Here is a 16,743-nt window from a genome sequence, read left to right on the forward strand (position 1 = left end):
ATTGATAAAATACTTAAAATCAGATAATAACATGGCAAAGTATACTGTATAATCTCATTAAGTGTAGAACGAACAACATATAACAAAATAATAACTGTATAAAAACATAGATTTACTCACCATAGACAGTAACAATAAATCTCTTGTATGAAGTTGCTCTGTCACTGATCTGTAGTTTATAAAGTCCAGAGTCTGTGATTGAGATGTTTGTGATGGTGAGAGATCCAGTCTGACTGTCCAGCTTCAGTCTGTCTCCAAATATCTCATTACTGTTATACATATCAATGCTTTTCTTATGGATTTCAGCTATACGAGTCTCTCGAGGTCCAAACATCCACAGTATCTGATCATCTCTCTGTATTTCAGTAATATCAGTGTTTAAAGTAACAGAATCTCCCTCCATCACTGACACTGACTTCACTTCATCTTCATCAACACCAAACACACCTGAAACACAAACACCCATTTAATAATAAAAAAAACTGTTAGGACAAACAAGATGTTAGTCAGTATGGAGATCCAGATTAAAGGCAATATCAGAACAGTTTAACACGTCTTGATAGTTTTGCTATAGTAAAGTGTTTCAGATACTATCAAGATAATTCCTATACAATAATTTTAACCTATAGTAAATTATAAAGTATATTTATACATTTACCTTAGTTAAATCTACAGAATATACTAAGTAATTACATTATAGATAATTACTATAAACTACAGTACATTACAACACTAAAGTTTAGTGTGTTTTTTATGTGTAAGTTTTTATTTTAATATCCTAAATAGGCAACATAAAATCCTCATATGCCATAAAAGAAAAGGTTTTACTTACCATTCAAAAGCAATAAATACAAGCAGAAAAAACACTGCATGTTCCTCAAAAAATAACTCCACATAATGCAAAAAGTGAGCGAGTTTGACGAAAAAGCAACATTTAAAAACTGTCAGACAGATGATCTGCTTTCAAACACAGTTTCATTTCAATCCTGCTTCATTTTTTCATATTTTCATCTAAAAAATACATCTAATAAAGAAAAATACTAAATACGTTGCATTTAAACCTCGCAAAGAAAGACTCGATTAAAAGATTATGTTCATACTCATCTCTGTGCTCTCTCAAGTGTTGGTAACTTCCTACTTGCAGTCTCATTTCAACATCACACGCGTCAGATAAAACAATTTTTTCAGTCTTAAAATAGACATTCAAGTGCATCATGTGTCTAATCTTGAATTTACTTCTGAAATGCATCTGCAGATAAGTAATCAACTATGAACCCTTAAAGGGGACATATTATGAGATTTTTTTTTAAGATGTAAACTAAGTCTTAATCTAGGTCTGAGCAAAGGTGTGCCGTTTTGGGTGTGTCATTTGGAATGCAAGTGAGCGGATGAAGTGCAAACACTGATCACAATGATGGTGGTTTGTTGAAATTGAAACTCTATTGTGCTGTGAATTATTCTCTCTCTCTCTTTCTCTCTGTACTAAATGGTTCTGCTGTGGTTGGATAGTGCAGATAAAGGGGGCGGTATTACTTTATTCTGACATCACAATAAGGGCCAAATTACAATGACCTATTTTTTCACATGCTTGCAGAAAATGGTTTACCAAAACTAAGTTACTGGGTTGATCTTTTTCACATTTTCTAGGTTGGTAGAAGCACTGGGGACACAATTAGAGCACTTAAACATGGAAAAAGTCAGATTTTCATAATATGTCCCCTTTAAGGTTAATATTTTCAGGTTTTATTTTATTTCAGTTAAGTTTAGGAAAATGTTTTTACCACTTATCTTCCCTTTTTAAACTTCCTGAAAATGATCTCATGTTAACGTTTGCAACGTTTTGACCAAGAATGGAAATGTTGGTTACAGCAAACACCTGTATAAAAAAAACTTGCAAGCATCAACAAGACATGACTAAAATCATTATACTCTTAAAAGTAAATGTGCTACAAACGTTTATTTACAGTATATGCCATAAAAATCACATTTTGGTCTCCCCTGAAGAACCACTTAGTTTCTTAAAGCTTCACAGTCTAAATAATAATTTTCCACTACAAAGAATAAAAAGATCTTAAAGTTTCTTTATGAACCAAACATGTCTAATCTATTGTGTAACACCTTTATTTTTAGTGAATAAAGTAACTATAAAGTAACCATTCTTTAATGCCAATAAACAGATAAATTTTGTATTACTATTAAAACAGCTTCGATCTGTGATGTGTTCTCACAACAATTGTTCCCAAGTATTTGATTACAGGGGGTTCAAGTGGGTTTGTGTGAAATGACTCTATTACCCACTGACTGTGGTAAAAAACAACGTCTACAAAAGGAAAACCCCATAGATATTAATCACATTAAGTTCTATAAAGGACCTTTCATATAAGAAGCGCCTATAGTTTTACAAACGGTGTGTTTAAAAATATGCATTTTCAGTGCCCTTTGTATATGAAACCTGTAAAACATAAACAACAGGAAGCATCACTGGTATGGACATGAAATTTAAATTAGCAACTTTTTAAACCTGAAAGTATTGCCCTATGGCATGCTGCTGCATGTCCGTGTCTGTTTTAAAGATCGCTCTGAATGGGATCTCTATGAAAAGTCCGTCACAAAAATGGAATTATCTCTGCTTTTTGCTCAAAATGTGGTGTTTTTGCAGAAACCTACCCATATTCAAAAGCTGATTACAAAAGAAATACTCAAGGTAGGATGAAATGTTTTTTTTTTTTGTTTGAAAGCAGAGGGTCTGTTCTTTCATTTGGTATATTGTATGTGTATATATTTGAAGAACATTTTCTGGAAGGCATTAAACTTTGTGAAAATCATGAAAAATGCTGGCGCTGGCTGGCAACTTTTAAAAAAAACGCTGGCGGTGAAAGAGTTAATAGTGTACTTATCTGGTGCTTGGTACATAATGGTAAAGATCATCACATAATTAATTTACTAATGAAAAGTTTATTTTCTGTCAAAAATGTAAATGAGATCCAGCTCTTTCACAGCAGTTTGTCATTAAGGAGTTTTAGAATCTTTGGACAAAAAACATCTGCCGTATAACTGGGATGCACAAACATCAAGAATCAGAGTATGAATCTCAATCATGGTGACAACTAAATGAAAAACTTCATGCTGCAATGCATGCTGGGTATTAACAAATTACAAATCTCATTCAGGACTTCCTGCATGCACTGCAGCATGGATAAATAAGGATTTTTTTTTTATTGGGTGAGGATCTTTGCCATTATGTGCCAACAACCACAGAATTACTCTATTAACTTTGCATGTTCATAACAAATGTGGTGCATTAACACAAAGTTAACACAACCAGGGAATAAATTAGCAAGCAAAAAGTCAGGTGTCAAGAGTCCAACTAAAACAAACACTAATCACAAAAAGGGTGACTTAAAATGAAACAAAACATCAACATCTAAACCTAGTAAGTGAATTGAGTTTTCTACAGCAATATATTTACTGAACATTCAGAAATAATGTTTTATAAAATGGTAGAATGCAGTGTTTCTCTGTCATTTACACAACAACCAAACAAGTCAACACAATAAACAGCTGCTGTTTCAAACATTGTGCGAACATTAAAACATGACACCGCCACAACGTCCAAAAATGGCAAAATGCAACATCACTCCAACGTCCAGACAACAGAAACGCTCCCAGAACTTAAAAAAAACTAGTCACTTTTAACGTTGGCAGAATGTTTTTGGGAACATTGGGAACTTTCAGAGAATGTTCTTAAAACTTTTAATTTCTAGCTGGGACAGTGGGAAACTTAAATGTTTTTATTCTCACATAAATAAAGTTTTGAGTTTTGTCTTTTTGACTTTGATGTAGTCTGGTCCACATTACTGCATAGGCTAACACATGGTCATTTAAACAGAAATTGTGTCTGATCAACATGTTAAAAAACAAAGAAAAAACGTTTGCCCAGCTAGAAATAAAAAGCTCCAAGAACGTTCCCTGAAAGCTCCCGAATGTTCCCAAAAACATTCTGCCAACGTTAAAAGCGGCTAGTTTTTTTTAAGTTCTAGGAACGTTTCTGTTGTCTGAACGTTAGAGTAATGTTACATTTTACCATTTTTAAACGTTATGACAATGTCATGTTTTAATGTTCAAACAATGTTTAAAACAACAGCTGTTTATTATATTGACTTGTTTAATTGTTATATAAATGATAGAGAAACATTGCATTTTATTATTTTAGAAAACATTATTTCTGAATGTTCAGTAAATATATTGCTGTAGAAAACACAATTCACTTACTAGGTTTAGATGTTGATGTTTGTTTCATTTTAAGTCACCCTCATTGTGATTAGTGTTTGTTTTAGTTGGTCTCTTGACACTTGACTTTTTGCTTGCTAGTTTTTTCCTGGTTGTGTTAACTTTGTGTTAATACACCACATGTGTTATGAACATGCCAAGTTAATAGTGTTATTCTGTGGTTGTTTGTACAAAATGGTAAAGATCATCACCTAATTCATTTACTAATCAAAACTTTATTTTCTGTCAAAAATGTAAATGAGATCCAGCACTTTCACAGCAGTTTGTCGTTAAGGAGTTTCAGAAACTTTGGACAAAAAACACCCGCCGTATAACCGGGATGCACAAACATCAAGAACCAGACCACGAATCTCAACCATGGCGACAACCAAATGAAAAACTTCATGCTGCAATGCATGCTGGGTATTAACAAATTACAAACCTCATTCAGGACTCCCAGCATGCACTGCAGCATGGATAAATAAGGATTTTTTTAACAATTTTAATTGTCACCATGGTTGAGATTCATAGTCTGATTCTTGATGTTTGGGCATCCCAACTATACAGCGGGTATTTTTTGTCCAAAGTTTCTAAAACTCCTTAATGACAAACTGCTGTGAAAGAGTTGGATCTAATATACAATAATGGCAGGAAATAAACTTTTGATTAGTAAATGAATTAGGTGATGATCTTTACAGTTATACCAACTACCACAGAAATACATTAATAACTTTTCATAACAAATGTGGTGCATTACCACAAAGTTAACACAACCAGGAAAAAACTAGTAGGCAAAAAGTCAAGTGTCAAGAGACCAACTAAAACAAACACGAATCACAATAAGGGTGACAAACTTCAACATCTAAACCTAATAAGTGAACTGAGTTTTCTACAGCAATATACCCACTGCATACAGAAACAATGTTCTATAAAACAACAAAATGCAATGTTTCTCTATAATTTACATAACAATTAAACAAGTCAATATAATAAACAGTTGTTGTTTTAAACATTGTGTGAACATTAAAACATGACATTGTCATAACGTTTAAAAATGGTAAATGTAACGTTACTCTAACGTTCAGACAACAGAAACGCTCCCAGAACTCAAAAAAAACCAGCCGCCTCCAACGTTGGCAGAATGTTTTTGGGAACATTCGGGAACTTTCAGGGAACGTTCTTAGAACTTTTTATTTCTAGCTGGGTGCTCTTGTTTACTTTATTTCCTGTTTAACAATTTTTAATGTTTGTTTTAATCCAGTATGAAATCATTTTAAAAATATGATAACACAATTTTCAGCAAACATCAATAAATGTTTAATCTAATTGAATATAGTAAATGCATTATATAGTGTACACAATAAAGCAATTGAAACTGACTTGATAGATCAGGACACAAATTTCAGTTGTTCATCCAAATAAATTTATTCTTACTATATGTACAACATGAAAAATGTACATTTATAATAAAAGTTTCTGAATGTATAATAGTTTAATTGACCTAAAATGACACAGGTGTCTAAAATATTCATTGAATTAGCTGAGGACGACCTCTGGTGGTGAGTATACAGGACTGCAAGAGGTCTGAAATGCTTTAATTAACAGTATTACATTTATAATTTAATAAATTAATTAATTAATACATGCATTAAGAAATTGTTGTTCATTGTTAGTTCACTCATATTAATTAATCAAACATTAGCCTATTATAAAATATTTTAAATACAGCCCAAAGCCTACCAATCTGTTATTGACAAAACAAAAAATACGCTGGATTTACTTATACTTAAACTATATTTACTTAAAAATATAGTGCATCATTTTTGCATCCACTTTTTTAAATATGTTTTACTTACATTTTTAAGCAATTGCATAAATTGCTTAAAATTAAAATCCCATGTAATACTTACTTAAAAATTGAATGCAAAATGATGCACTTTATTCGTAAGTAAATCCAGCATTTATATTTTTCAGTGTAATAGCAGGCAAAAAAAAAGGTTGATGGACCAAATGCCTTGCTGATAGATCCTACTGCGGTAACTCACATTACATTACAACTTTTGTGGTCTAAGTTTACACATGCTTTGTGATGTTGTTGAGATGCTACAAATTCAGACATTAATGTTATGGCAATATTGAACCTAGTAAGATTATCTTCTCACAAAATAGTTTTAATTTGGAAAAGTGCCAGTTAAAGGTATAGTAAATTGTAAAATGTAAAGGCTCCAAAAAGCACAAACCAGACCAATAAGAAACTGTATAAAAATAAAGAGATTTCGTGAACAGAATATTCAATAGGCCTAAATTATTTTATTGCAGACAAGACTGAATATAATACTTACATTTAATGATGTAGCAATCACAAGATTATTTGTTATTGATGAATATGTTTTTGTATCCTGTTATCTGACTGTAAATGCCTTTGATGACGTCAAGCTGATATGATAAAACATCATAGCAATACAGCCGAAAGGATTCAATCTCAAAAAATGTAAATATGACATCACAAATATCAGAAATATGTCTTCTGTTCAGTCAAAGTTATATAAAAAGTAAAATGTATATACTATACTTGTCATGTGATTACACGTGAGTATACTGTGCGATCTGCTTTAACAACAGCCTGTCAGAAAAAAAACAAATAAAATACAATCACCGGCCAAATTATAACAAAGACATAGCAAGAATGCTTTGGTCTCTGACGTCTTATTATTTTTTTCTTTGGGGTCATTGATGCTTGACCATAATATATTCAAGACAACTCTTTGAGAAAAGGGTGTAAGAACGTGTGGGTAAAATTGTTTTTATAGACATGGACAAAAACAGTACAAGCTACATGCTAAATATTATGCTTCTGCTAAACAACATGCAAAAAGAGAAGAAAAATAGTACTACAGTCTCTTACCATATTCTCAAACCTCTGTAGCACCATTGGCTTTGTGTAAATGATCTCTTTTTCTTTTTTCTGAGCAGCTTTGATATCAAATCAAATTTCATGTTTTAACTTTGAACATTTTACATATAAAACAATATTTTCATTCTTAAATTTATATTGTGTATGTAAATATTTACCTTTTGCTGTTTGTTTATAGGTTTTGCAGCATCTTACACCCAGAGCTATGACAGCCAGCAACATCACAACACCAGCTATCGGCAGTATGAAATGTGAACGCTGAAGTTCTGAATACACAAACAAAGACAATCATTAATATTGCATAAATGTCAGTACGTTTCTCACAGTGTAACTTTGATCACACGTGTCTTACCTGAATACATCTGACGGATATCATTGATGTTGAGATGTTGAGTTTGGTTTGTGATGGGATTGTTCACCACACATCTGTATGTGTTTGTATCCTGATATTCAACCTCCAGAGGTAGAGAGAGTCTGATGTTGAGATCAGACACACTGATGCTGGACAATAAACTGTTTCCTTTGTACCAGGACAGACTCACATCTCTTACATTCAACACTGAACACAATAACACACATTTTGAGCTTGATGATGATGATGATGATGATGATGAACATTGTATAGTGCTTCTGTCGATGACAGGAACAGGTAAAGGAGCTGAAAATATGTAAGACAGTATGAATAAAAATAATAAATGTTCACTATCATGCAGCTATATATAAATTAAAAGAAACATCTAGAATAATTTCTACACTATTGAGACAAAGTAAACTCAATACAAACTTTTTATCTCTTTTTACAATTAATTAACAGGATTCTGCTTGTTTCTAGTAAAGCTATTTGTCATTTCCTTACAATTTATCCATCTGTTGTGTTAAACTTCTATTGAAGTTTTTCTCTGTCATTATGGGTTTGACCCTTGTTTCAGGATATGCAAATTGTTAACTGAAAATACCCAAAACAAATCACATAATAACATGGCAAAACATACTGTATAGTCCCATAAAGTGTAGAACGAGCAAGACATAACAATTCATATCTGTATAAAAACTTTGATATAAATTTTAGTCGAAAAACAACAACAAATTTATTCACCATAGACAGTAACATTAAATTTCTTGTATGAAGTTCCTCTGCTGCTGCTACTGGTCAGTAGTTGATAAAGTCCAGAGTTTGTGATGTTTATGATGGTGAGAGATCCAGTCTGACTGTCCAGCTTCAGTCTGTCCGTGAATATCTCTGTACTTTCAGGGATTTTCTTATAGATTTCAGCTATGCGAGTCCCTTTAGGTCCAAACATCCACATTATCAGATCATCTCTCTGTATATCAGTAATATCAGTATGTAGAGTAACAGAATCTCCCTCCATCACTGACACTGACTTCACTTCATCTCCATAAACAACAAACACACCTGAAACACAAAAACACCCCATAGTCCGTATGGAGATCCTCTAAGGCAACATCAGACCAGCTTAACAAGTCTTGCTGCATAATGAAGTGTTTTAGATACTATAGATACTAAGATAATAACTTCATATTATCCTTTTAACCTTACTATAGCAAATTATAAGGTATAATGGGCTACGGAACCATGCCCACTTTTTAAAACCAATGATATTGGACTCAATATTTCTCTAATGTAGTGCATATGTCTACCCAGCTAGAAATAAAAAGTTCTTAGAACGTTCCCTGAAAGTTCCCGAATGTTCCCAAAAACATTCTGCCAACGTTAAAAGCGGCCAGTTTTTTTAAGTTCTAGGAACGTTTCTGTTGTCTGAACGTTAGAGTAATGTTACATTTTACCATTTTAAACGTTATGACAATGTCATGTTTTAATGTTCAAACAATGTTTAAAACAACAGCTGTTTATTATATTGACTTGTTTAATTGTTATGTAAATGATAGAGAAACATTGCATTTTATTATTTTATAAAACATTATTTCTGTATGCAGTAAATATATTGCTGTAGAAAACTCAATTCACTTACTAGGTTTAGATGTTGATGTTTGTTTCATTTTAAGTCACCCTTATTGTGATTAGTGTTTGTTTTAGTTGGTCTCTTGACACTTGACTTTTTGCTTGGTAGTTTTTTCCTGGTTGTGTTAACTTTGTGTTAATGCACCACATTTGCCGTGAACATGCCAAGTTAATAGTGCTATTCTGCAGTTGTTGGCACACAATGGCAAAGATCATCACCCAATTCATCCACCAATCAAAAGTTCATCCTCCGCCAAAAATGCAAACGAGATCCAGCACCTTCACAGCACTTCGTCATTAAGGAGTTTTAGAAACTTTGGATAAAAATATCCAATGTATAATTGGGATGCACAAACATCAAGAATCAGACTATGAATCTCAATCATGGTGACAATTAAATAAAAAAACTTCATGCTGCAATGCATGCTGGGTATTAACAAATTACAAACCTCATTCAGGACTCCCAGCATGCACTGCAGCATGGATAAATAAGGATTTTTTTAACAATTTTAATTGTCACCATGGTTGAGATTCGTGGTCTGGTTCTTGGTGTTTGGGCATCCCAGTTATGTAGCGGATGTTTTTTGTCCAGGGTTTCTGGAACTCCTTGATGACAGGCTGCTGTGAAAGAGCTGGATCTCGTGTACATTGTTGGCAGAAAGTGGACTTTTGATTGGTGAATTGATTGGGTGATGATCTTGACCATTGTGTACCAGCAGCCACAGAAATACACTAATAACTTTTCATAACAAATGTGGTGCATTACCACAAAGTTAACACAACCAGGAAAAAACTAGTAGGCAAAAAGTCAAGTGTCAAGAGACCAACTAAAACAAACACAAATCACAATAAGGGTGACTTAAAATGAAACAAAACATCAACATCTAAACCTAGTAAGTGAATTGAGTTTTCTGCAGCAGTGTATTTGCTGAACATTTAGAAATAATATTTTATAAAATAATAAAATACAATGTTTCTCTATCATTTACATAACAATTAAACAAGTCAATATAATAAACAGTTGTTGTTTTAAACATTGTGTGAACATTAAAACATGACATTGTCATAACGTTTTAAAATGGTAAAATGTAACATTACTCTAACGTTCAGACAACAGAAACGTTCCTAGAACTTAAAAAAAACTGGCCGCTTTTAACGTTGGCAGAATGTTTTTGGGAACATTCGGGAACTTTCAGGGAACGTTCTTAGAACTTTTTATTTCTAGCTGGGTATTCACTTCTCGGAGAACTGTCAGCCAAATTGTATAAAATGTATAAATTACGTTAAAACTTGTTTTCACTACTTTCACCTGCTGCACTCATACGACACAACAATTTAAAAAACTATAGGCTATAAAAGCAATTGTTTCTGACGACCATGTATACTACAGTATATTTTATAAATTTACCTTAGTTAAAACCAGAATATTATAATATATTAAATAATTATATTATAGTATAATATAATAAACTACAGTACATTACAACACTTAAGTTTACTATAGTATTTTTTCATGTGCGTATTTTAATAACCTAAATAGGCAACATAAAATGTTCATATGCCTTAAAAGAAAAGGTATTACGTACCATTCATAAGCAATAAATCAAAGCACAAAAAACCCTGTATGATCCCAAAAAAATAACTCCACATAATGCAAAAAGTGAGCGAGGTTGATGAAGAAACAACATTTAAAAACTGACAGACAGATGATCTGCTTTCAAACACAGTTTTATGTTTAAAACAAAATTCTGCTTAATTTTTTCATATTTTCATCCACCAAAAAACATCCAATATAAAATACTGAATATATTACATTTCAAGACTCGCAGAGAAATACTCTGAAAACAGGATGTGCTCTTTTAACCGTTGGTTCACAAGGGAGATTCCAGGAATTTATAAATGGGGAGGGAGGGGCACAGGGTGACCAAGAACCAGTCGGGGGTGGGGGTGGGGGTTGTGTAATCAGAAAATATAAAATATTAAGCACAACCTGTACTGGACTGCTCTGCATCTGACTGTCCCTGACATGGTTTCTTCTTAAAGATGAATGTCCTGTTGCTGTTGTTGTGTCTGACTCTGTCTTCTTTCATACTAAATTCTGCCTTAAAATAAACAAAAACCCATTTAATAATAGGAATAGTTTCACTTTAAATAAATTGTCATAATTTACTCATCCTAAAGTTATTTCAAACCTGTATGAGTTTTTCTGCTGAACACAAAATAAAATATTTTGAAGAATCTTAGTAGCCAGAAAGTTGATGAACCCCATTGATTGCCATGTTATTTTGTTCCTACTATGGAAGTCAATGGGGTACATCAACTGATTTTGGTTACCGACATTCTTAACTCTTAACTCACACATGTCAAATAAAACGGGACAATTGAGCATCATGTGTCTAATCTTCATTTACGTCTGAAATGCACCTGCAGATAAATAATCAATATGAACACTTAAGGTAACTTAAGTTTATATTTAGAAAAAAAGTTTAAAAGGTAAAGGTTGTTCAAAGAACAAAATGCAAAAGTTATTTGCCAAACACTTCATGAGTGTAACCATTATGCAAACCACTATACTTAAAAAAAAACAGAGCACCTGCACAAAGATGAAATTACAAACAATGCGTATTGCAGTGGATTTATGCTCCTGACAAAATCATGTTCATCATTCAATCTGTTTATGATATAATTGTTTGCCTGGTTAGAAATTAAATGTTTTGCACGATACCTTTATAATGAAAGGACATCCTGGGTGGACCCCTTTGGAAACAGGAAATATGAGGCCATGTCCTGTTTCCTGTTTTGCTGAAAGCCTTTAAACTAAAATTGCAAAAATCTCTTTTGTATACATTCAAAGCATCACAGTGGGTAGCTTAAATGTTGTTGTTTTTTGTCACATAAAGTTTGAAAAGTTTTTGGTCTATTTAAGTTTTGATAAAGTCTGGCCCACATTACTGCATAGGCTGAAATATGGTCAGTTAGAAATAGTGTCTGATCAACTGCAAGGGTTTTAACATCATAAGACATCTTGTCTTATGTCATGTCCTTTATTTTGAAATCATGTCCTGCCATGTTGTCTCTTGTTTCCCTGTTTCCTGATTTGCCATGTTCTTATTGGTTCACTTTCTTTATATATAGACCCGTTACGTTTCCATTGTCTCTTGTCATTATCTTTCATGGATTATGTTTATTGGATTTAGTTCAACTTCACCATCTGCACTTAGAAATACTACTTCATTTCATATTTGGACAGCTCATTACATCAACATGTTAAACAACAAACTACAGATTGTCAAATATTCTTGCAATCTTGCAAGCTTCAAAATGCGTACTTTTGTTTCGCTATAGACTAACAAATACATGTACCCTTGCTTTGATCTTTCATACGGTCATTCTGCATGTGTTCATACCAATTGTGGGTGGGATTTCCGGCGTTATGAGGTTGCTTTCCTTTAACAACATAATAACCTGAAGGTGTTTATCGCAGGCTAAAATTAGCAGTCACTTTTTAGACCAAGAAATTTCTTTTTGTTCTTCATTTGACATCTAATAGATCTGTGGAAAATCGAATCCCCCCAAGCCTAAATTGCCTCATTTTCTTTTGTTTTCTGACTGAAATAAACTACAAGACTGGGCATCATAGGCATAGACTGACTAACAGATTTTTTAATTGTTTCCACAAAAAATACACACAGAGGATGTGCCTCATGAAACAAACATCAATACAAGAGCAGATGTAGTGATTTTGTGTACACCTCAATATGGAAACATGAATCTGTCTCTTTCTCATACACTCATCTGATCGACCAAAACACATCTTAATACCATAAACAGCACCTCTGACTTTGGCTGCGTCCAAATAACCACACTTGCGGTCTTTGCACTTGACCACTTGAATACGTTCATGACATATTTCCTGTATTTTGCACAAGTGTTCTAGTGGGCGTGAAGATCCCAAGCATGCATGTAAAAATTATTCACCCAAGTGAACACACAAGTGTTAAAATTTCAATCCAGGTAATGGCAGCAATTTGCACCAAAATGTTTTCATTTTTATTTAGGCTACTTAAAATATATGTTTTTAATGTTTTCTTTAAATAAAATAAACACATATACAAATGAATAAATAATGAACATTTACCTACACTTATCTGAAACTTTCAGAAGCAGAATTCTTTGCACCTTTAAAAAAATCGTAATTTTGTGCATGCCGCTTTATTCAAGTTTATTGTTTATGTAGTAGTCCCTGAATAAACGACACCATTAATGTTGTTGTAATTTTATATAAAAGCAGTTACAGATGTTTTACAAAATACATAACAATGTTTGCTCCAATGAGACGTGGAACACTTTCTGTTTTACTACCAAAATATGTAAAATCCATTTATTAACTTACGATTAAAAGTTTTCACGACATCTCACGAGATTTGGGCAAAAGTCTCATGATTTACATCCTGAACATGATGCATGACAGGAAACGGTTGAATACCGCTTCGAAGCGGTGTTTGAGAAAGTGTGGGTTTAATGTGCGTCAAGGGCACTGCACTTTGCCAGTTTTAAGACATGGAACAGTCTTGCGCACTTACCTCCTGTCGCGTGCACGCGCTCTCAAGTGGTCAAGACCGTAACCATAAATCCCTTTAATGTATTGCATTACACACTTTTGTCAATTGGTTGATACTCTGAGGACATCTGGTCTAGTTCTGTGAGCTTTAATGTGAAACTGCTGTGCCATTACAAAAAGTAACCATGTTTTTTGTGGTAAAAGTGTAGTAAGCATGTATTTTTGGTGTATTGATTACTATTTACAAAACCATGGTTTACAACATAACCAAGGTTGACTATGGTTTATAAAAAACATTGTTGTCAAAGCATGGTTATTTTGTGGTTACCATGGTTCTACTACAGTAGCCATGTTTTTTTTTTTTTTTTTTTAACTGTTTTTAATTTTTGTAAGGCTAAATTGTACCCAAAACCTGGTGCTAAACTAATTCAAGGAAAATCACTCATCCAATGTTAACAGTCAAATAATTGATAGTTCTAAGGTGATTTAAACTTTATAAACTTTCTGAGAATGACCTTAGAGTTTAAATTATATGTTATGTTGTTTTAACCAAAAATGGAAATGTATTAGTATTAAAATAACTTTGTTCTTTGATGTGTTTTTGTTTCCACTGAAGTATTTGAGGACAGGGGTCATGGGTTTGTGAGAAACGAGTAACACACTCACTGTGTTAACAAACGGATATCACGTAGACATTCAATTTCACATGAGAAGAACATTAAGGGGCGGTTTCCCGGACAGGGTTTAGATAAATTCATGACTAGGTCTTAGTTATATTAGTACATTAAAGTAGTTTTTACAAACAAACATTATAAAGAAACAATCCCAGCTAGAAATAAAAAGGTCTAAGAACGTTCCCTGAAAGTTCCCGAATGTTCCCAAAAACATTCTGCCGGCGTTGGAGGCGGCTAGTTTTTTTTGGGTTCTGGGGGCGTTTCTGTTGTCTGGGCGTTGGAGTGATGTTGCATTTTGCCATTTTTAAACGTTGTGGCGGTGTCATGTTTTGGTGTTCACACAATGTTTGGAACAACAGCTGTTTGTTGTGTTGACTTGTTTGATTGTTGTGTAAATGATAGAGAAACATTGCATTTTATTGTTTTGTAGAACATTATTTCTGAATGTTCAGTGGATGTGTTGCTGTGGAGGGCTCAATTCACTTGCTGGGTTTGGATGTTGATGTTTCGTTTTGAGTCACCCTTGTTGTGGTTCGTGTTTGTTTTGGTTGGTCTCTTGACACTTGGCTTTTTGCCTGCTATTTTTTTCCTGGTTGTGTTGGCTTTGTGGTGGTGCACCACATTTGTTATGAAAAGTTGTTGGTGTGTTTCTGTGGTTGTTGGTGCGTGGTGGTGGGGATCATCACCTGGTTCATTTGCTTGTCGGGAGTTTATTTTCTGCCAATGGTGTGTATTGGATCCAGCTCTTTCGCGGCGGTTTGTCATTGGGGAGTTTTGGAGGCTTTGGACAAAAATATCCGCTGTTTAGTTGGGACGCACAAACATCAAGAACCAGACCACGAATCTCAACCATGGCGACAACCAAAATTGTTAAAAAAATCCTTATTTATCCATGCTGCAGTGCATGCTGGGAGTCCTGAATGAGGTTTGTAATTTGTTAATACCCAGCATGCATTGCAGCATGAAGTTTTTCATTTGATTGTCACCATGGTTGAGATTCGTGGTCTGATTCTTGGTGTTTGTGCATCCCGGTTATACAGCAGATATTTTTTGTCCAAAGTTTCTAAAACTCCTTAATGACAAAACGCTGTGAAAGTGCTGGATCCCATCCACACCATTGACAGAAAACAAAGTCTCGACCAGCAAATGAACTAGGCGATGATCCCCACCACCATGCACCAACAACCACAGAATAACACCACCAACTTGGCATGTTCATAACAAATGTGGTGCATCAACACAAAGTTAACACAACCAGGAAAAAACTAGTAGGCAAAAAGTCAAGTGTCAAGAGACCAACTAAAACAAACACGAATCACAATAAGGGTGACTTAAAATGAATCATCAACATCTAAACCTAGTAAGTGAATTGAGTTTTCTACAGCAATATATTTACTGAACATTCAGAAATAATGTTTTATAAAATAATAAAATACAATGTTTCTCTATCATTTACATAACAATCAAACAAGTCAATATAATAAACAGTTGTTGTTTTAAACATTGTGTGAACATTAAAACATGACATTGTCATAACGTTTAAAAATGGTAAAATGTAACATTACTCTAACGTTCAGACAACAGAAACGTTCTTAGAACTTAAAAAAAACTGGACGCTTTTAACGTTGGCAGAATATTTTTGGGAACATTGGGAACTTTCAGGGAACGTTCTTAGAACTTTTTATTTCTAGCTGGGATACTGGTGTGCATCTTGAAAAAAATATATATACAGTATACACACACACAAAACAAATAAAAAACTAAAGTATTATTCATATGCTAAACAGGAACTAAGCATTATTGATGGAACTTAAATGATGTGGCCCACCTGATGCCCTGATATATCTCATGATCTCATTTTCTTGCTTAGTTCCTGTTCAGAATATAAATAATCTGTTTATATTTAACAGGTTTCATTTTCTGTATATCTTGTGTAAGTGTTGAGTGTTTGAATAAAAATCTCAAATTTTAAAATCTTTCATTGTTTTAATTAAGCAATCAATCAGCTCTAAATGTATGCAGACATCTCTAGTCTTTTAACCAAACAAGTTCATAAGATGAGCTCTTTCATCAATGACCTAATTGCTCTTATTGGTTTTTACGTCTCTCTCTTCTCTGTCCATTTCTGGCATACAAACCACACCTTCACATCCTGTTAATAACAACATAATTATAGCTTCAACCACACAGTCAAGCAGCCAGGCAAGAACTCAGTGATCTTTATCTAACATTGTATATATTAATATTACACAGTAATGTTAGCTCAGTCTACACGTAAGATATCTAAACGGAGGTAATTTACTTGTCATTTATTTCCCTTGTAATCAGAAATAAACTACACTAG

General features: G+C 33.4%; 1 protein-coding gene across 2 annotated transcripts; it reads right to left on the minus strand.

Moving 5' to 3' along the window:
- Positions 1-6,283: 6,283 nt before the first annotated feature.
- Positions 6,284-11,043, minus strand: LOC141359265 (uncharacterized). 2 transcript variants are annotated; one of them, XM_073861428.1, is made up of 6 exons: positions 10,751-11,043; positions 8,280-8,597; positions 7,536-7,841; positions 7,342-7,449; positions 7,175-7,239; positions 6,284-6,892 (listed from the first exon to the last, which is right to left on the minus strand). In XM_073861428.1, exons 1-6 carry the CDS (start codon positions 10,812-10,814, stop codon positions 6,845-6,847), a joined length of 909 nt encoding a protein of 302 aa, XP_073717529.1. In that variant the 5' UTR covers positions 10,815-11,043; the 3' UTR covers positions 6,284-6,844. The 2 variants fall into 2 exon arrangements, with proteins under 2 accessions (XP_073717529.1, XP_073717528.1); XM_073861427.1 differs by having other exon boundaries at positions 7,175-7,242.
- Between the last annotated feature and the right edge of the window lie 5,700 nt (positions 11,044-16,743).

This window comes from Misgurnus anguillicaudatus, chromosome 23, assembly GCF_027580225.2.
Source record: "Misgurnus anguillicaudatus chromosome 23, ASM2758022v2, whole genome shotgun sequence".
Classification (NCBI taxonomy): domain Eukaryota; kingdom Metazoa; phylum Chordata; class Actinopteri; order Cypriniformes; family Cobitidae; genus Misgurnus; species Misgurnus anguillicaudatus.